Source organism: Onychostoma macrolepis, chromosome 07 (assembly GCF_012432095.1).
Source record: "Onychostoma macrolepis isolate SWU-2019 chromosome 07, ASM1243209v1, whole genome shotgun sequence".
In the NCBI taxonomy this organism is placed as follows: Eukaryota; Metazoa; Chordata; class Actinopteri; order Cypriniformes; family Cyprinidae; genus Onychostoma; species Onychostoma macrolepis.
The window spans coordinates 43,161,978-43,185,440 of NC_081161.1; the positions used below are offsets into that span (position 1 = coordinate 43,161,978).

General features: G+C 36.5%; 1 protein-coding gene across 1 annotated transcript in view; it reads right to left on the minus strand.

The window, feature by feature from the left end:
• LOC131544792 (phosphofurin acidic cluster sorting protein 1-like) overlaps positions 1-23,136 on the minus strand; it is a 59,442-nt gene extending 36,306 nt beyond the window's left edge. The window contains 1 exon segment of the mRNA XM_058783253.1: positions 22,698-23,136. Within this exon segment, the coding sequence (XP_058639236.1) occupies positions 22,698-22,846 (149 nt within the window). The 5' untranslated portion in view covers positions 22,847-23,136.
• Between the last annotated feature and the right edge of the window lie 327 nt (positions 23,137-23,463).

The following is a 23,463-nucleotide window of genomic DNA, read 5'->3' on the forward strand; positions in this document are numbered from 1 at the left end:
CTCTGTGTCCCGTCACGTGTGCTGACAGGCTGATCGGAGAATATCCTACAACATCTGATCATCTGCACAAACATCAACATCCAGTTCACACTAAACAACAGGCAGAATCCCTCCTGATGCAACCAACCGAAGAAACAGTCACACGGCTCTGAGACGACATGCAGAAGAGTTTACATCACGGCTGATGAGACTGCATTGTGAAGTCTTGATCATCTAACGCTCAGGACAGGTCTGAGATCAGCGGTTAGCGCTTCAAGTGTGTCTAAATGTCTGAGATTGACGGGTCTGCGATGGGTTCGGGTGAAGGTGACAGAAGAGCTCGGCTGATTGGACCAGAATCACTCTGGTGTGTGTGTGTGTGTGTGTGTGTGTGTGTGTGTTTGAGCCCCACGGGAACAATCAAACGATCCTGCAATTTAGACATCATGCTGTGAAGACAATAGGCCTTCAGTTGAACCCTGTGGAGAACAGTGTGTGTGTGAGTGAGAGAGAGAGCGAGAGAGAGAGAGATTGACTCGGTTTGTTTACGTTCTTTGCGCATGAAAATCAATATGCAGTTGACGCAGATCATTTCTTAGAGCTTTAATTTATTTCTGTCTGTGTGTGTGTGTGTGTGTGTGTGTGTGTGTTTCAGTGGTTAAAGCAAGCAAACCTGGGCATGAAACTCATCTCTCTTCATTTGAGGTGTGCTATTACTTTCCAAAGCCATCAGGATTATGATTTCCAAACAAATCCCACAGATTTAGATTGAAGGAAAGGTGTAAATCTAGAGACCAGAATACCACAAAGAACTGAGGGTGAAGGATTTTTTTTTTTTTTCACCTGGGTCCAGATTTGACCACCCAAAACATCCTAGCAACTAAGGATGTGAGATATTGACAAAATAGAGATTTTTTTTTTTTTTTTTTTGATAACGATAATTAAACAAGATAATGCTGAGTGTGTTTTTATGCTGGTATGTCGGCTGATTCAGGCCTGTCATGGGTAAATAAACATGACATTAAAACCGCCAGTAGGTGGCAGCAAGTCATTCATTCAAACGATTTATTCATAACAGCTGATTCATTTAGAAACAGAGCAAGTGATTTATGAAAGGACCATTGAATCACTGACTCAAATGATTCGTTCCAAAACAGATTCCTTCAGGAGCAAAACGCTGCAGTGATGCACAAATGTTCTGCTCCAGCTTTGATTGGAACTATTTTCATTGGCAAAAAAAAAAAAGAAAAAAAAGGCAATATTGATTCTAAAATGTAACTCAAATAATATTAACTTCTTGTTTGTTGAACCGTTGTATAAAATTAATATCACATTCAGGATTGCACTCACGTGCTGATATTCGGGAAAACTGCACTCTTGCTTGTGCGATAGCATCATTTACATAAACACACAGGGATACATTTCTCTTTCATAATTTATTATAATAGCCTTCATCACGTAGTGAATGCTTTTGGACTCTGAAGTGAGTGACATACTCGATAATGTCAGCTTGCGTATCCTTAAAACAACAGTTATGATATTATCGTAGACAATAAATAAATCGCACACCCCTAATAGCAACTACCCAGAAACCACCCAAAGGAAAATGGCGCGAATGTTTGCTGCTGCAGAGATTAAACACTTCACTTTTAATAAACAAACAAACCAAAAACCAGCAGTGTCTTCTCCTCTCTCCTCATCGTGTTTTCCAGACACAATCTCTCATTCTTCATCTCGTGGTGAGTCTGTAATCAAACCGCTGGCCACAATCCAGGTCCTTCAGAACTCTCTCTCTCTCTCTCTCTCTCACACACACACACACACACACACACACGTCATGACACTTTTCTCGAAGGGCTGCAACTCATACCAAACTCCTCCAACTCTTGCTCCAGACATGATGTGTGTGTGCTCACAGCAAAGAAAAATCACTAACGAGATCTCGTCATCTCATTTTTAAAAAATACAGTTAGCAAATGGAGAGTTTGCTGTTTGTTTCTCCTGAAACTAAATATAGCAGTAATCTCAAAAGCTTCAGAGGAAACCAGTGTCTCAAACTGGGCTCAGACTTACTCAAACACCAAAATCAAAACATCTCAATATGATCCCAACACTTCTCGTCAAATCATCTGAGCTTCTCCACATGTGGGCCGATACTCTTACTGGATGTCAATTACTGACAGATTTGGGTCTATTATTATTTATACTTCTAAGAAATCGTAGGAGAAACGTCTGAGATCAAGCTGATGCTCATCTACACGAGTGAAGTGTGCCGAGGTCTGAACGACACTCCCCCGTGTCTCTGCTCGCACTCTTTCACAACCGTATACTTCACTCAGCCACAGAAAAACATGCACACACACACACACACACAGATGCATGCATCTACAAACCACAACTTATGCACCAGTGCTCAGGTTTCCTACACAGTCTCCTACTGTAACAAGCAGTGCTGCTCTACATTCACTTCAACACTTAAAGGAAGACAAATGATGTTGAAGTCATGTTTTCCCAGACCTCTGAACTGTAAACATGGAAATGACAAAATTTCAATTTGTGTTTTTTTTTTTTTTATATAAATAGAAAAGTCAACATAAAATCTAAATACATTGATTTAAATATTGCTTTATTGGCTAAAAAAACAAACAAAAAAAATATCTTACCAACCCTAAACTTTTGAATAGTAGATATTATACACTATTATATTTTACTTTCACTCCACTTGCATCATTTAAAATAAAAAAACTCAACTAAATTAAATTTTAATTAAAATAAAAACTGAAAATACAAAATAAAAGCTCATTAGTATATAGATAATCGAATCCTAATATGTGACCCTGGAGCACAAAACCAGTCTTAAGTCGCTGGGGTATATTTGTAGCAATAGCCAACAATACATTGTAGGGTCAAAATGATCAAATTTTCTTTTATGCCAAACATCATTAGGATATTAAGTAAAGATTATGTTCCATGAAGATATTTAGTGAATTTCCTATCATAAATATATCAAAACTTAATTTCTGATTAGTAATATGCATTGCTAAGAACTTCATTTGGACAACTTTAAAGGTGATTTTCTCAATATTTTGATTCATTTGCACCCTCAGACTCCAGATATTCAAATAGTTGTATCTCAGCCAAATATTGTCCGATCCTAACAAACCATACATCAATTTCAGATGATGTATAAATCTCAGTTTTGAAAAATGTACCCTTACGACTGGTTTTGTGGTCCAGGGTCACATATAACACTGAGAGAACCTGACTAACGAGGACTGTGGAAATGCTATAGTCGTCCTCACTGCAGTGCATAAGTTACTTGTGTTCATTCTGACACAGTTCAGAACATCAACACTACAAAAGAACAACATGAACGAAAACAAAACCTCACAATTGGAAAACAAATAAAATGTTCAAGCTGCATACTTGGAGTCGGCAGCTCGTGGAGTTCAGTGAAAGTGTGATCGCCGTCCCGGAGGATAAAACACCCGCCATCTGTGCGTTTAACGCAATCTCACCGCCACCATTGCCATGGCGACACGATAATCTGTTCATTAGCACATAATTGATGACGACACAAATCAAACCCCAAATAACCTAAACTAAACAGACACACATCCTGCAGCAATCAGGAGGAGCTCACTGAGAGCATTTGAGCAGTTTTACAATAGAAATGTCAACGTAAATTTAAATATATCGCCTTAACAACACCTTGTCTAGAAAATTAAGCAGACATAGTTTGAAAGTTGAATAAAGGCCCTGATAGTTTTGTTTCTAAGGAGCTTTGGGGTGTTTAGGGCATTGCTAGGAGGTTGATGGGATATGAATGGACAAACAGACGGAATATAATAACAGCCAGCATAACACATTCACATAATCAGCTGGAATGCACTGGGTTTGTCCACAGGTAAAGAAACATGTTACTTAGTGAAATCTGAAGCGTGGTCAATGTGAACAGGTTGACAGATGATAAGAGATCCCAGGCGGTCTCCATGACGACACCTGCTCCTGTTCCTGCCAGACCTGGCAGAGTTTAATTCATGTGCAGATGCCAAGATGAGACGCACCTTACACACACACACACACACAGGTGATCTGCACTGATGCAATCACAGGAAAATACACTCAATTAACAGTACTTTTTTGACAAGCATTCTATGTTTTTCGCCAAAATCTCATTTCGCTTTCCTCTCGTTTTTTTAATGTGGTTTTCTATAGATGTTGAAGCTGGATGGACACGTGCACACACACACACACACACACGCACGCACAGACTCTGAATGTGATAAACATGGTCTGTTCTGTGACAAGCAAAAAACTTGCACTGCAAATTATGTACTCTTTTTTTTTTTTTTTAACTGAAATAAATCTAAAATAAAAAAATATTAAAAGGAAAAACCTAACCTAAAAAAAAAACCTTGGAAATTAAACAACTGATGTAAGTTTAAATACTAAAGTAATAAAGCTAAAATTAAAAACAAAGCTATATAGAAATCTAAAAAAAACAACACAAAAAAACTTACATACTTAATATGCCAAAAGTGAATGTACACGTGATAGACGCTGTTTGTTCAGTGACATAAAATACACAGTCATACATGAATAAACAAGCCAACGTAAAGAGCCAGAGGAATGAGGACACTGTACACACACTGTACACACACACACTGTACACACAAACACACACAGGTGATCTGCACTGATGCAATCACGGGAAAATACACTATTTACAATAACTTTTTGACAAGCATTCTGTTTTTCACTACAATTTTCATTTATTTTCATTCTTTCCTCTTGTTTTTAATGGGGTTTTCTATGATAGATGTTGAAACTGGATGGACACGCACACACACACACACACACACACGCACAGACTCTGAATGTGATAAACATGGTCTGTTCTGTGACTAGGGCTGTCGCGATAACCGCAATATCGCAATACCGCGCTATTGATGAGCATAACCGCAGAGGAATGCAACAACCGCAGCAACCGCGATATTTCAGTGTTTTCTTTTTCTAAGGTTACGCCCTTCTCGTTTTACACTTCCTGCATGTGTACTGAATATTACTAATGATAACAATGTGTATCATGCTGATTTGCACGGAGGCTCAGTAAATTTGCACTTAACAAGCCTAAACAGACAGCGAATGAGAGAGATCGACTGATCGCGTGCGATTACCTGCGTCTGTCCTTCAGGCCGAGTCATGTATATTTGTGAAAACAGGTTGTCATGTCCAAGGAAAGCGAAATCTGTCTTAGCATCGACGCTCTGCTGGTCAGCTGAGCCTTTAAAAGTGGCGCTCAAAGTTAAAATAATTTAAACGTGTTTCATTACAAATCTCTGAATGAATCAGCACTTTTGAGCGTGTAGTTGAATGAACGGTTTAAAGACTCACTCAAAGACAGTCTCTTGCCGCCACCTTGAGGCGAAACAATGAAGCTGCACTGACTGACAGCCGCCTAGAACACGCAGGTGAAATATCAACAGAAAAGTATCTTGTCAGTCAGATTCGAGGATCAGAACTAACTGTTATATATATATAGGCTAACAATATACTAATGATCTTATTGTCAGGGTTAAGTTTTGTTATGTGGACCGTTATTTTGTCATTCTCTTCTGTTTACTTCCTGTTTCAACGCTATTTAGTTTCGGTTTTATTGGTTTCTGAATATGACCTTCTTACATCGTAACACATAGGCTACACACACAGATTATATATATATATATATATATATATATATATATATATATATATATATATATATATATATATATATATATATATATATATATATATATATATATGCGCGGTAATACCGCATACCGCGCTATTGAGCCACTCAAAATTACCGCAAGGGAAATTCCTTAACCGCGACAGCCCTATCTGTGACATGTGCAAAAAACTTGTACTACAAATGATGTATTATTTTTTATTTTTTTGGAACTGAAATAAATCTGAAATAAAATAAAAAAATATTAAAAGGAAAAACATAACCTTAAAAAAACTTGGAAATTAAACAACTGAAATAAGTTTAAATACTAAAAGTAATAAAACTAAAATAAAAAACAAAGCTATATAGAAATCTAAAAAAAACATGCAACAAACTTAAACTAAACTTAAAATGAAAATATAAAATAAAAACAATGCTAATTAAAAATGTTAATTAAATGTTAATTTAAAAACATGCTTTGTATGCTGAAATTAAAATAAACTAGTAAAAGCTATAACTATAACTAATAAAACCTAAAAATAAAAAAGAGAAAATGTTGCTTTGGCAACTAACTGAAAAGTTTAAGAACTAAAATTACTAAAATTATTACTAAAACTAAAATGAAAACTGAAAATCTGTTAAAAAGTTGTTTAAACGGCAATTAAAAACATTCTTATATACTTAATATGCTGAAAGTGAATGTACACGTGATAGACGCTGTTTGTTCAGTGACATGTATAAAATACACAGTCATACATGAATAAACAAGCCAACGTAAAGAGCCAGAGGAATGAGGACACTGTATACACACACACACACTGTACACACACACACACACACACACACACACACACACACACACACACAATAACAGGCTATAATGAAAGAGGAAAGTAGCTGGTCAAACACAAGCACACAGGAGCTCAGTTGACATTTGGCTTGTCAGGTTCTTAATGGACGCTGTACAATAGAGCCGCAGCCTTCACCGTCCTGACAGACTCTCGCTCCTCCGCAATAACCCCGTCCCGTCTCAGCAGCGCTCGCGGCGAGGACGAGTCTGTTCCTTCACGTCCTCCACGGTGATCTGCTCACGAGTCCAGCTCATCTCCCCAGACACGCTAACAACCCCCCGGCGGTGTGCAGATCTCACACACACACACACACACACACACATCCCTGCTCACTTGAACAGACACACACACTTCAAATGGGGTTAGTGGCGTCTTTGGCCCCGTTAGCCGCTCCTGCATCATCCTGACACTGAACTTCACTTTATTAGGTTTGTGAGGTTAACGTAAAGCTTAAGGGTACAGTCTGCTTAGTTTTATTCAGTCCATTCTGTTTGTTAGTTTAGAGCATAGCTAGAATAAATCAATTTAAATAAAATAAAATAAAGTAAAAAAATTAATTATATATTTAAAAATAAAAAATGACAAACTTCAACTTTAAAAATGTAAACAAAAATTGGCAAATAACTAATAATAAGGTTAAAACTAAAGCTGAAAAATTAAATAAATAAAAGCTAAATAGGAATAATTAAATGATATATAAAAAAAATTTCAATAAACATTCAAAAATAATAATAATGTAAGTAATAAACATAAAATAAATAAATAAATAAGTGCTAAGATTAAAGTACGAGAAAATGAGAACCAATTGTATTCATATAGTGACATTATATTTAACAATTAAGCACATAGACATCATAAAACACTAGTTTGTGCAAATTGTTCAAAAAAAAAAAACATGTAAACTGAACCGAACAAATGACATAAAACTAGTTTTACAAACTATTCACAGAGAAATATTTGCTACTGTCACCAGCTTAATCTTATTAAGATCATTACTGTAAAGTATAAAGTACAACTTCAAATATACTTCATGATAGTATTTTTGCAATTAATTTAATTTTAGTAAATAAATCTATTGTCTAGACAGTAATGAGATTTACAGCAAATTACAGTAATGGGTAAAAGAGCTTGATTGTCAAGATATTCATTGCAGAAGATAATAAATAAGTAGTAGTATTAGGGGTCTTTAAATAGGTTTTGTATTCCTATGAAAAATTAAACGCATTAATTAAAATAAAAAACTTAAAAATGGGAAACAATTAACTGAAGATCATTGTTAGATTCACACTTTACCGTTCTTAAAAGCTTCATGTTTGCAAGTTTCACGTCTGACTGGAATCAGATGAGTTTTTGTTCGGGCTGAACAGAGGTAATCTCCAGAGCTGAAGACCTGAGCCCTTTCTGAGGGGTGTGTTCAGGACAGATAAGAGACCAAACGCACGTCATGGAACTCCCACACGCAGCGGGACGTCCCGCACACTCAAAACAACCTGTGACATCCATCAAAGACTCGCTTAGCTTTCATTCTCTGAGCTCGACCTTCAAAACAAGCTCAGTGACTGCTCCACAGACACAGACCATACAGGGTCACAGAAATATTCTTTGTTAAACAATGATGATAGTGTTAACCAAAACTCACAGATTGTTTCAGATAACTGAAATAAAGCTGAAAAGAAATATAAAATAAATAAATAAGTAGAGACGTTGCCTTGAAATAAAGAAGCTTAAGCGGAAGTACTAAAACTAAAATAATTAAAGCCAATTCAAATATTAAATCATATATAAATATGAATGGCTAAACCTTAAATTGAAGTTAAAATGAAAACGGATGAAAATATAAAAATAAAAGCTAATAAATACTACACTGTATACATAATACTAAAATAACACTGTTGTAAATTAAAATAAATAAAGCTACATTTTAGCAAAAATAAAAGTATTATATTCAATAAAATAAAACTTGATATTATTGGACATATTACATGTAAATGGTCCTCGTGGCTTAAATCATCAGCGGGTGTATAATAGAGGTATGTGAATTTGGATGCAAATATCATTTTGTCCATCCGGTAACGCAACCACTGATCGCTTTAACGAGATGAATAAACTGACACCAGCTGTGACACACACACACACACACACAGTGGCCTCTGATTAAAACGATTAGCTGCTAATGATGTAAAGACCGTTAATCTCATTTGGAGATGAGATGGACACGCAGTGAGGAAACATGTAGAGAGTGAATGTGTCTGCATTATTACTACTGCTCTCACACATTATATTTAATGTAGCCCAACAGTTCAGCCAAAAATGAAAATGAGCTGTTAATGTGCTCATCCTCAGGCCATTCAACATGTATCTGACTTTATGTCTTCAGTAGAACAGTCTAGAAGATTTTTAGCTGAAACCTTGATCCTTGGTGATTCGTGAAATGCAAGTCAGCGGCTACGAGTCAAACAACAGAGAGAGGCAACACGAAATTCACACCAGTGGCTCCTGGCGATATATTGAGGTCTTACGAAGCGAAACAATCAGTTTGTGCAAAAAAAAAAAAGAATATTATTACCAGTAATCCAGAGCCTCAGGCAAATGGGGAAATATGATTATTTTTGAACAGTTTGTTTCAATTCACTAGTTCGTTTACATAAGCACACAATGACACATACGCAAATATATTATTAAAGCACCCAATAATCATGTAAAACGTGGGTGTTTTACATGTCTAAAGCATAAAAAGTGAATAAACTTGTCATCATCAGCTCACCTTTGTACATAAGCAATGACAAACCAGAAAAACCTTCATATCGGTGACTTGACTTTAGCTGGAAAAATGACTCTTTTGTCATTGTCCTCTTGCATTATTGACAGTGTTTTCCTGTTGACACTGTGAAGCTGCTTTGACACAATCAGTATTGTATAAAGCGCTATGTAAATAAAGGTGACTTGACTTGGTCTCTTCATTCAAGTGTTGGGTTCACGCATGCGCATATCAGCGCATATGAGCATTTGTCTTTGTTTCGAGTCGAACGGTTTCTTCAGTTCGGTGAGCGTCGGAGGAACTGGAGCACTGAATCAGTTCATTCATCACAGGAGCATATACATCAGTATTTTGGCTCATTTTGAGTCGGAGTGACTGTCAGGAGTCTGTAAGTGAGTTTTGATCGAGTAACTCGTAGATCTGTGCTTCTTCAAATGTGAACTGTTACAGAAGATTCAGTCCGATCTGATGAACTGGCTCACCAAAAAGAATCAGCTCAAAAGAATGATTCGTTCACTAAGCGTACATCACTCTGGACTGTTCACCTGAAGCTCTGGATTACAGGTGATAACGTTCAGTTTCTTGCACAGACCAATCATTTTGCTTCATAAGACCTCAATATATCATCAGGAGCCACAGGTATTCATTTTGTGTTGCCTGTATGTGCTTTTTTGACTCTCAAAGTACCAGTACCAATTGTTTTTTTTAAATCACCAAAGATCACCGTTTACGCTAAAAATCTTCTTGACTGTTCTACTGAAGAAAAAAAAGAAAGAAAAGTCACTTACATCTCGGACAACCTGAGGGTGAGTAAATTAACTTCATTTTGGCTGAACTATGCCTTTAATTTATGTGAACAAAGTCTTGGTGCGGCGTTGAGCTGCAAATGCTTTGGTGATATGAACACACAGCTATCTGTCAGGTCAATAAAGCGCGCACACACACACACACACACACACACACACAGAGAGAGTCTTTGCTTTGCTGGTGTGGATGTCCTGCGGTGATGAATGCTGCTCTGCTGCGCAACAGAAACACTCACAAACACACGCAGTGCTGCTCAACTGCAACAACAGCCCAGACGCAGGAGAAAAAAAAGGGTGTGATCGACACACACACACACCTTGCTATCGTAAAGCTTTCTAATATGGAAAAACAACATAATTATACAGGTGATCAGAATGATGACATCATCGCCGAAGGATGAGGATGAGGATGATGACGATGATGATGCCATTTCCTGTGACTCACAAGTTCCAGAGGGAAATGTATGACAGGAAATGCAATAAGAATTATTGTTTGTTTGCTTTAATATTAAATCAAATCTGTTGTCCAGACAGGAATGAGATTCTCACAGTACTGTAACAGGAATTTGGAATATTCTCATATGATATTTATAATGTCGTGACAAATATTTGCTTATTTGGCATGATAATTAGTTGTTGTTGTTTTTTACTAACTTTTGACAATGTAAAACATAAAAAATGGTCTTTTGAATAATTAATTAACAATTTGTCCATTTGGAATTGGAATTTAATTTGTTTGTTTTAATGTTATAAAAGGTTTTAGTACATTAATGAGAATTTTCTTATTATTATTATTTGTCATGTTATTTCATAACTTTTGACAATGTAAAAAAATATGTCTACTACTAAGATTTATAAAAACATTTATATGATATAACTGAACACACATATATACATATACATATATACATACACACAAAAATATATATCTTCTGAATTATAATACAATTATTTATTTGGAATCTGAATTTCATTTGCTTGTTTTATTAATATTATATACATAATATAATAATATTGTAATATTAATAATATTTTAAAATATTAAATTAATTTTTAAAAATCTATTGTATAGACAGGAATGAGATTTGTAATTTTGACACCAGTGTTATTATCATTAACTATTAAATGCTGTTTTCATTAAATATTCATCATACAATATGATGTAAATATTAGATGAAAAACTTAAAATTAAAAACGTTGCCTTTGCAACTAACTGAAATAAAATAAGTTTGCTTTTGAAGTACTAAATCACTTAAACTAAACCTGCAATTTAAAATAAAATTTACAAGTAAAACTGAAAATATAAAAATAAATGCTTATTCAAAATATTAATAAATACTATAATACTACATAAATAACATTCTGGTTATAATTCCAACAAAGTCCTAATTAGACAGTCGTCAGATTTTCTACAATGTGCAACTGTCACACTAGTGTTTGAGAAGTCTGTAAGATCAGTCTTACTGTATCAAGCACAGTTTGAAACATTTTACAAATCAGAAGCATGAGCCAGAGAGAGGAAACTGAATGAAAATGTCATCCATCCCGTCCTTGAGCGTGTAATATCTTCAGTCATGTGCCGGAGCTGTGAATGACTGCTGTTGGACTGTGTTAGTGGGTCAGTGTGTCTCTGGCCTGATATCACACCAGCATGTGTGTGTGTTTCATTACCAGAACACACTTAACAAATGGCAGGAATCACGTCAGAGCCTCATCATGCTGCTGGTGATTCAGTGCAGCAACAAGTTTCATTTTCAACAACAGATGTTTAGATTGCAGAACATGCACACAACAGTTATTATAACAGTTGCAAACACGCACACAGAAAGTGAATGGTGCAGTAAAGCTGTTCACGTGTCAGAGTTAAGCTGCTATAATAAGCTTGGGGAATCTGGCACGTCAGTAGTTTTGCGGCTCAGGCGTCGAGTCGTGATGAACCGTGTCAGTATCTCACGGCTGCGCTTTCATGGATTGCGTTAATAAACGTGCACGGCGGACGACAAAACAAAGAAGCTCTGTTTTGGTTCTGCTTCTGCATTCTTCCTAGAAGAGTATAGGGTTTCATAACAGCAGTACTGATGACATAAACACGCAGCCGCACTACAATGAGAGGAACAAAGGAGATGCATGAAAATAAAGCTGAAGTGCAGGTAAAATCAGCGATTAAAGACAGACACACAATGCATCGTGTGCTCAAACTTCCAACACACCTGCCGTGTGTCAATAGCTGCTCGTCAACGAGCGCCATTCATGAAACATGATCAGAGCATATTTCAGTCTAAAACCATTCTTAGATGCACTGAATTGGATGTGAAAAAAAATAAATATACATATACATACACATACATATATATATATATATATATACACAGTGGGCACGGAAAGTATTCAGACCCCCTTAAATTTTTCAGTCTTTGTTATATTGCAGCCATTTACTAAAATCATTTAAGTTCATTTTTTTTCCTCAATGTACACACAGCACCCCATATTGACAGAAAAACACAGAATTGTTGACATTTTTGCAGATTTATTAAAAAAGAAAAACTGAAATATCACACGGTCCTAAGTATTCAGACCCTTTGCTGTGACACTCATATATTTAACTCAGCTGCTGTCCATTTCTTCTGATCATCCTTGAGATGGTTCTACACCTTCATTTGAGTCCAGCTGTGTTTGATTATACTGATTGGACTTGATTAGGAAAGCCACACACCTGTCTATATAAGACCTTACAGCTCACAGTGCATGTCAGAGCAAATGAGAATCATGAGGTCAAAGGAACTGCCTGAAGAGCTCAGAGACAGAATTGTGGCAAGGCACAGATCTGGCCAAGGTTACAAAAACATTTCTGCTGCACTTAAGGTTCCTAAGAGCACAGTGGCCTCCATAATCCTTAAATGGAAGGCGTTTGGGACGACCAGAACCCTTCCTAGAGCTGGCCGTCCGCCAAACTGAGCTATCGGGGGAGAAGAGCCTTGGTGAGAGAGGTAAAGAAGAACCCAAAGATCACTGTGGCTGAGCTCCAGAGATGCAGTCGGGAGATGGGAGAAAGTTGTAGAAAGTCAACCATCACTGCAGCCCTCCACCAGTCGGGGCTTTATGACAGAGTGGCGCGACGGAAGCCTCTCCTCAGTGCAAGACACATGAAAGCCCGCATGGAGTTTAAGATGGTGAGAAATAAGATTCTCTGGTCTGATGAGACCAAGATAGAACTTTTTGGCCTTAATTCTAAGCGGTATGTGTGGAGAAAACCAGGCACTGCTCATCACCTGTCCAATACAGTCCCAACAGTGAAGCATGGTGGTGGCAGCATCATGCTGTGGGGGTGTTTTTCAGCTGCAGGGACAGGACGACTGGTTGCAATCGAGGGAAAGATGAATGCGGCCAAGTACAGGGATATCCTGGACGAAAACCTTCTCCAGAGTGCTCAGGACCTCAGACTGGGCGAAGGTTTACCTTCCAACAAGACAATGACCCTAAGCACACAGCTAAAATAACGAAGGAGTGGCTTCACAACAACTCCGTGACTGTTCTTGAATGGCCCAGCCAGAGCCCTGACTTAAACCCAATTGAGCATCTCTGGAGAGACCTAAAATGGCTGTCCACCAACGCTACCATCCAACCTGACAGAACTGGAGAGGATCTGCAAGGAGGAATGGCAGAGGATCCCCAAATCCAGGTGTGAAAAACTTGTTGCATCTTTCCCAAAAGACTCATGGCTGTATTAGATCAAAAGGTGCTTCTACTAAATACTGAGCAAAGGGTCTGAATACTTAGGACCATGTAATATTTCAGTTTTTCTTTTTAATAAATCCATAAAAATGTCAACAATTCTGTGTTTTTCTGTCAATATGGGGTGCTGTGTGTACATTAATGAGGAAAAAAGAACTTAAATGATTTTAGCAAATGGCTGCAATATAACAAAGAGTGAAAAATTTAAGGGGTCTGAATACTTTCCGTACCCACTGTATATATATATATATATATATATATATATATATATATATATATATATATATATATATATATATATATATATATATATATATATATATATATATATATATATATATATATATATATAACAATCATGTCAAATACAAAGGTCTTCACTACCACCCACTGCAATAAAAGTTTGGTTTAACTTGAAATTATGACTGAAATATACTATGATTCTTAATTAAAATAATGTGAAGAACTTAATTTGACAAACAAGAACTTTAAAAATGCAATGTTCTGTTATAAATGAATTCTGTTGTAAAGTATTAAATCATTAACGTTTTCCAAAATGCTATAACGTTTTGAAATTATGACACAAAATTATAATATTTATAATTACCGTTGTTAATTATTTGACAATAGAAATGATTGTATCTACTATAAAGGTATTGTTATTTATTTTAAAAAAAGATTAAACCATTAAATTTTCCAAAATAAATGTTTGGTTTAACTTTTTGAAATGATGACAGAAATATATGTTTTTATATGTTGTGCAGCACTTTATTTGACAAAAATTATAACAACACAATGTTCTTCATAGTTATTTACATTTTTTTTAAATAATTGATTAACTGTTAAAAGTTTTATGAATTCAATTAATTGAACATGCTTTTTGATGATTCAAATTAAATTAACCCATTAATATAGAATCTAATCAAGAAAACTTAGAACAGAAAAAACAAAGTTCCAAAACGGAATTTAGGTAAAAAACAATATTCAAAAATGGAATTTGGGAAGAAATAAAATGGATTTTATAGTTATCCAGAGATTTCCCCTCAAAAATACTCAAAATAAGCCATATTTTAAAGGTTTAGAGGTTAATAACTTTGCATTTAAATAAAGCCTGATGCCATCTGAGAGACTTTTTGAAGCTCCGTTCACAACTCGTCTAAATTACTGCAATTAAAAGATGACAACTCAAAGATTCTGCTCAAAGCTGCTCACATGGTCAGACTGTGAACGACATGTTTTTATGGCGATATTCATTACGGTAAAATGGATCTGTTTGCTGCTTTGTAGTTGATGGCAAGAAAAAAAAAAACGTTTTCACTATTGATCCATTATTACATTCTGTTACAAAACAGAGGAACTACAAAAGCACACCAGGTAATTGTGACATGAAAAATGGTGGAGAACAAAAACAAGAATGGCAGCATCTTAAAGGGTTATAGTAGTAGCTTTTGACTACCTTTAACTTTTAGTTTTAATATAAAGTTACAACTAGTAGTTGAACAATATGGATTTTTCTATGTGGACACCGAGAGAGCAGTGTGGCTGCTAGACGATATAAAGGCAATAATTAATGTCAGCAAAGGAGACTGCTGAGATGAAAGAAACTTGGCGAATTGGCAATTTTTAAAACTTTAGTCTTTTTTTTTTTTTAAGAGTGGAACTATCCAGCTGATGCTGAGAAAGAGTGAATTATCTTCGACTGGAGCGAGAGAAAGAAAGAAAGAAAGAAAGAAAGAAAGAAAGAAAGAAAGAAAGAAAGAAAGAAAGAAAGAGCGACAAAATGGGAAAGTTCGTCTTAATCAGCTGTGTAACTCGCGACAGAGAGACGACGCTCCCTCGGTCCTCAACGCATGCCAGAGATTAGAGGATGGTGAAGAATGTCAGGCATCTCACAGCTACCCAGAATGCAACTGTGGAAATTTCCCTAATACTTCCAGTAAAGCAGATCTTGCAAAGACAAGTCCTTATAACGTGAGTTATAATATTTTGCACTAGTTCACACATGCCTTACTGTAAGCAATAAGCCTCAGTGTTGTTAAGATTAAAACTATTCAAAATATTTTTGTAAGTTGAAATAACAAAATAAAACATTTTATACAAACATTATTAATATACACCTATATACGTATTTATATATATACATATATATATATACACATATATATATATATACATATATATACATATATATATACATACACATATATATATATATATATATATATATATATATATATATATATATGTGTGTGTGTGTGTGTGTGTGTGTGTGTGTGTGTGTTTTATATAACTAAACTTGAAACTTTAAAATGAGAAATTAGATTAAAATTAGAAATGCTGAAATAAACGGACGTTGAACAATAGAACAGAAATGAAAAAAGTTTTAGATAAATATATTAAAGCTTCACAGAAGTTTTAAAGTAAAATAAACACTAATAAAAATTGGGAAAAAACATTACAACAAAAAACTAAAACTTTAAAAGTTAATTCAAAATAATACTATAATAGTATATAAATCAAAACAATTATGGGATGTTGTATGGAATGATGAAAAGCAAAATAATAATAAATAAAAATAAATATTAAACGTAACGCACAGTCTGTTGAATAATAATAATAATCTATTCTTTCATTAAGTAATATATTAGTCTAAACATTGTTAACAAGCTGAATGTTGAACAAAAACAACAAAGTTTTTTGGGTTTTTTAAATGTGCTTCATTTTCTCCATAATTTTCAGAGCAGATCATGAAAAGTGAGCATTCAACACCAGATTGAATAATTTGTTTTTGCACAGATGAATTGTTCACAATCACACGAGGGAAGAAAGAAAGCTATTTATTTCGACTGGAAATCTCGATCTTCTCTGTGGCAGTCAGTGCTGTGTTCAGCCATAGCCTCCATTTCATTGTTCAGCCTTGTAGATATCAAGGTGAATTCAATTTCAGACTGATCTCAGACGAGATAGTTTTTCGAGTGGCGGCCTGCCGGTATTGATTGGGTGCCACGCAGTTCACTCTTTCTCTCTCCGAATCTTGCGGCAGCAGCAATTACCTTCCCACCCTCCACCTATCATCCCTCGCTCCCTAATTCACATCTTCAGCGTGAAATCTCTCTGCGTCTCCCTCCATCCCCGTCTCTCAGACTGGCGGCTGCATTCGCTCTCGTTTTGTGCTCAGCAATCAAATCAGGTGAACAAAGCGTGACTCCAGAAATCGGCGGCAGCGCAAACAAAAGGATGTGACATCGTCAGCCCTCAGACTGCAGAGGGAAACAGATGAACAGGAAACAACCAGCGCCTGTGCCAAACACCACGGTAACACTGAAAATACACCACAGCCTCAAACCAATGCAAATGATTCGTAATTAAAGCAACAGTCAACTCTAAAAATGAAGATTCTTATCTAAAGATCAGGGTGTTCAAAGACGAAAAACAACCAAAAAGTGGTGCATACGGCTTGTGCTCTATATTATAGAGCAGTGTTTCTCAGCCGTTCTGAGTGGGTCGCGGAGTGTGCGGCCAAAGAAACGACATCAACAACAAAAAAACGTAATTCTAAATGTTTTTCTGATGCAAGACTTTTATTTTAAAAGACGTGTATGACAGCTGCAGTTTAAGTAAAGAGTGCCCGAGAAGAGCGCGCTGTCCCGATTCAGGCTTAATGTTAGTGTCATAACTTATTTTCGTAACTTATGAAATAAAAAGTCTCTCACCTCAGAAAAGCGAACTATCCTATCCTGTCAGACGTTATACTGTGCTCGTAGCGCGCACTCTTCTATAGAATGCGCGAACGTGGCACCGCGCTGTATATCACTTCACTAAAGCGCTGAAACTACGAGCATGCAACGCGTGAAATAAAAGTTCAGTACTGATAAATCACATAACTGGTACTGCGTGTGCTAGCTGGGAAGGATTTGCATGCCGGTATGATATTCATTCTATTCAGGAGCAGATTCCACGTTTCATTAACGGTTCATATTAGTAAATGTATATTCACCATGGTAACTGTTGTTTCCATAACCCAAAAATACCATGCTATTTTTACTTTGTGTCATTTTGTATATATATATATATATATATATGTTTAAATGACTGTGGTGGCTCATACCAACTTAATTGTATGAACAAAAACTAGTTTGGGACTGCTATTTAATAGCCTTACCTTATAGGCTGTTTATCCAGTATTAATCATATTCTAAACTTAATTTTTGTGAAATTTTGATTGTGAAGAAATTATGACCATGGGAAAACGTGGGTCCCAAGGCCAAACCAAATACAGTCAAACAAATAGGAGCAGTGTGAGGAACAAACTGACATTAAAACACACAGGTTCCTGTCCAGAATTTAGAAATGATGTGTCAACGTTCAGTTACTACACATGGGCGAATCAATGGCTTTTCGGGTGTTAATGACGTCAATGTGGTTAATCGATGTGTTTTTCAAAGACTAAGCTACTAACCGTTTGGTTACATCCCATTACTGAAGGTTTTATGGGGAAGTGTGAATATAATGGCATACTGAGGCGGATTGTAACGTGTTGTTGTTGTTGTTTGTGTTGAATGAGGTGTCAGTCTGTTTTCCTGCTGGCCTTTGGCACCGATCAATGATTCAGCTGCCAAAAGACGCTGAGGGGTTTTTTGCAAAGAAGGATTTTATCTTAACAAATATCAGACAGATGACAGACCTGCGACAACAAAAGCATCGACATGCAGATACTAATGACAGCACACGTGCTATAGTCACTCAGAGGGTCGGAAATGGAGAACTGTTCTTAAAGGGATAGTTATCCCTAAAAAGGAAAATTGTCATAATTTACTCACTGTCATGTCGCTACAAACCAATAAGACTTTGGCTAATCTTCGAAGATATTTTTAATGAACCTGAGAGACTTCTGTCTTTCCACTGAAAGTCCATTGAAGCCTTGTGAAGAGATACGATCACTTTATATAACAATGATTGAAAATCATATATGGAGTGCATCATATATGTGACCCTGATCCACAAAACCAGTAATAAGGGTCAGTTTTTTGAAAATGAGATTTATACATCACCTGAAAGTAGAATAAATAAGCTTGTTAGGATCGGACAATATTTGGCTGAGATACAACTATTAAAAAATCTGGAATCTGAGGGTGCAAAAAAATCTAAATATTGAGAAAAATCACCAGTTGTCCAAATTAGGTCCTTAGCAATGATCAAAAATGAAGTTTTTATATATTTACAGTAGAAAATTTCTTCATGGAACATGATCTTTACTTAATACGATTTTTGGCATAAAATAAAAATTGATCATTTCGACCCATACAAAGTATTTATGGCTATTGCTACAAATATACCTGTGCTACTTATGACTGGTTTTGTGCTCCAGGGTCACATATGGTATACAATTTTAATTTTTGAGTGAACCATCCCTTTAAGACCCATTTTCACCAAGGGGGACATTTATAAAAAGATTGACAACTGACAGCCAATTAGAATCATTTAAAGCATTTAAAGCAGCAGATGACAAAACTGTAGAGTGCTTATAATAAACACAATGTTATTGTGCATTGGTGTGGGTGCTAACATAGTTATCATCTTTGATTTGAACGGGCTTTTATTCATAACAGATTCAATTTACAAAAGAAAATGGAGTAGAAAAATTTGCATGATGTTTGGTTACTTTATTTTTTAACAGCTGCATTGCTACATCAACAAACATACAACACAATCAGTGTAGTCCAAACCACCAATCGATTACTCTTGTGAGAAGGTTATTTTCTTTTAAACGAATCAGTGATAACGATTTAAGGCCCGTGCAAACCAAGAACGATAACTGTAAGGATAGTGTTTGAACCAACAGACAATAATGTTCTGTTTATCTTAAATGAGCGATGCAGTTTTGTCAGCTGCCTCTTTAAATGCTCAAGCTCTTTAAACTCTGGATCCTAATAAAGATATTGTTCCTCTGTGTTGTTGTTATATATATATCTGTGATGCGGGCTTTCCTATTCTCATAAAATTATTAAAACTTCATAGTTAGAATTTATCAGTGTGAAGTGAATGTGCACTGAGCCTCTTGGATTATTGATTTGAATCTGTCTAATGACTCACTGAATCAGTCAGAACTGCATCATCCAAAAGTTTCAGAAGCCCGAGTAAGATTTTAGAGACCATTGGTGCCAGTGGTTTCCGTGATCTACTAAGGCTTATGATGCTTTTGGGAAAAGCAGCCCAGAGCAATTGTTGACTTACTCGTTGAACTGTGAGTCATTAGTTTCATTATTACATTTAGATTTATGCATTTAGACTTACAGTGCATTCAGGCTATACATTTTTTATTTTTTTTTATCAATATGTGTGTTCCCTGGGAACTGAACCCACGACCTTTTGCGCTGCTAACACAACGCTCTACCACTGAGCCACAGGAACATCATTATGTCCAATTTGAACCCGGGAACTGTTACTGCGCTGTTAATGCTCGTCAATTCCTATTCTTATTACCCATTATTCCTTCTTTTCACTCAGAGATGCACACATTTATACACTCACAAACCCTCAGAAATCAGACACGCGCCACACGGGTGCCCTGTGCCGCCCACTGTGCCATCTTTAGCTCTAATTAAGTAGCCGGGGTGAGTTACAGGGCTATTGTCCACCTGAATTAGTCATAAAACAAGATCACATTAATATTTAATAGCAGTCCCGAGCAAGATGATAGTAGAGGTAAGGAGAGCGCTATGCTCTTTCACTAATGTATTACATTTTGAATACAGCCATCAGCTCCGGCCAAACATGAAACATCAACAAGCCAATCAATATTTCGGTGTATTTTTAGAGTTTCCTGTCAATAACAGCAGCGTGATGCCATGCAAAACACAAGCACATGCTGTGTAACCCAGATCTATCCCAATTGCTCCATCAATACGCATTTAATACAAATAAACCAATTAGCTTCGATGGGCAGCCATTTCACATGTCTGTGTTGTCTGTATCCATAGCCCGTATTAACTGTAAGTGAAGACAACAGGCAGCAGGGAGTATTGGCTTTCAAGAAGAACGATTGTTTTGAACATTGACACATACATGTTCACCTGATCACAAACGCAGGGTAATGCAACGCTGGTGGCAGGCTGGAATACAAATCCTGAAACCCTAGTTACCATGGCAGCATCCCAAACCAATTCCATACCATTCCTAATTTAGAACACAATGCATGAATCTCCAAACATTCTAAAGTGGCATATCTAGGACTACCAGACCACTGCAACATATTCCAGACCACCAGGTTGGAATTCAAAGCATGAAGCTCCTCAGTTACCATGGCAGCATCCCAAGCTAATATATACAAGACTGTTCCGGGTAATACAACATATGAATCCCAGCAGTTAGGCCTATTTAACCAGCATTTCTAGGATCTATCACACCAGTATACTCACAACATCCAGCAATACAACAATATTATATTCCCTACAATGGCAATTCTCGTTGTCTAATATTGGATCTACAAATAAGTGACCAATTTGGGGAGTAATAACAATACAATAAAACATAAATATATGTTTCAATATTGCTCAAAAGAATAATATCCGTCATTTGCTATCCTTTACTCCAATGTTTTCCAGAACATCAGGTTGGAATACAACACATCAAACTCTACAATTACCAATGGCAGCATCTCAAACCAATAGAATACAATGCATGGATTTTTGCACGTGCTAAACCAGCATTTCTAAGGACGTACCACACCAATATATTCCCAACAATGTAACATTGCAAACATACATTTCTTACTATATACAGGATGAAATGCAATGTATGAATGGGATAACCTCTTTAAATAGGCAGATATATTTTTCCTGATATTTACATCCAACTTTATCGGTTCTTAGTTTGTCAATATTGGGTCTACCGATAAATTAAATATTTTGGGGCTAATACTTCTATATCGCCATACTCCAATATATAATATACTTCCATGTTTTCCAGAACAGCAGATGGGAATACAAAACATGAAGGTCAACCGTTACCACAGCAGCATCCCAAACCAATTCCACACCATACAATTTCATTCCATTTTAAATTTAGAATATGCATGAAACCCTGACACACTAAACCAGCATGACATCAATCTATACCCCAAAAATCCAGCATTTCAAACACTTATTTTAGACCATTCCCAGGACGGAATACAATGCATGAAATTCACTAGAATTATTTCTCTATCAAGGGGAAATAATTTCCCCATATTCACAACCAGCTTATTCAGTTCTTAGTTTGTCAATATTGGGTCTACCAATAAATAGCCTAATTTGGGGAAAATACTACTAGTAATAACAACAACAATTAAAATAATAATTATTATTGCTGTTTCTGCTAATGCAACTAATAATAATATCTGCATCAATACAGGTCATTAAAAAAAACAATATCGGTATTCATTAGTCCGATATTTTCCAGAACAGCAGGTTGCAACACAAAGCATGCAGCTCTATATTCCACAAATATTAGACAAATATTCCAGACCACTGACAGGCTGCAATACAATACATGAAGCCCTGCATGTCTGAACATTTCACCTCCAGCTCTTTGTTAAGCAGAAGTTGCTCTGGTTGTTTTTACCGCACTGTCGTGTTCAGATTCAACCACCGATCATTGTTCGTATCGCTTTCGCTGCAAACCGCGGCACATATTGTATTGTGCTGAAATCTGTCCAGGCTAATTTTATTCCTTTGATTATATCTAGCTGTATTCGCTATCGTATTCCCTCCAGCTTTAACTCAGTGTGTTGTCCTTTATGTGGATAAATGTCAAGAAAAACCTCGAGCATTACCCGGCGGTGCACCGCTGCTTCCCTGCACGGAGAACAGGCGCCTTACCTCGGCACGCAGCTCGGCGACGATCGGTCCACTTCCCAGGTGGCGTACAGGTTCATGTGCACCGGCCGATTGGAGGTGATCGCCACCGGTTTGGAGGGCTGCGGAGACGGTACGCCTCCAGTCCTCGGGAGCCCTCCCCGCTCCGACATGCTGGAGGAACCTTATGTTTGAAAACAATGAAGGAAAACCCGAATAAAACGGCTGTTTGTCGGAGCGCCGACCCTCTACTGCAGCACAGTCATCCGTCCACGAGGACCGAGGCTCGACGCACGCTGCGTTGCTCTTCAACCCACCGTTCACCGTCAAAGTCGCTGCGAATGTTTCTCAAGTTGGCTACGTTAGTTGTTTATCGTTGCAGGAAGCGGAAATTTCTTTTTTGCTCGCAGAGAAGCGCCACTGCCGAAGAGCAACGCCTCTTGTGAAAGACGAGCCCTCATAACCAACCCTTGAGAGAGAGAGAGAGAGAGAGAGAGAGAGAGAGAGAGAGAGAGAGCGGGGAAATATCTGGCGTTTTTTTGTCCTGCGAAATAAGAAAAATCACAATATAATTTAAGATTTTAGTGGCTTGCGGCTGTCACCTTATAATATTTATAAGGAAATGTTTACATAGCATGCATGCATAAATAAATAAAATAAATAAATAACACGTTTAACCAAAAATATATATATATGAACAGTTTGTATAAAAAAGTTATATTTATATTGTGCTATAATTTATAGTGCTGTCAAAAGATTAATCGCGATTAATAACATCCAAAATAAAAGT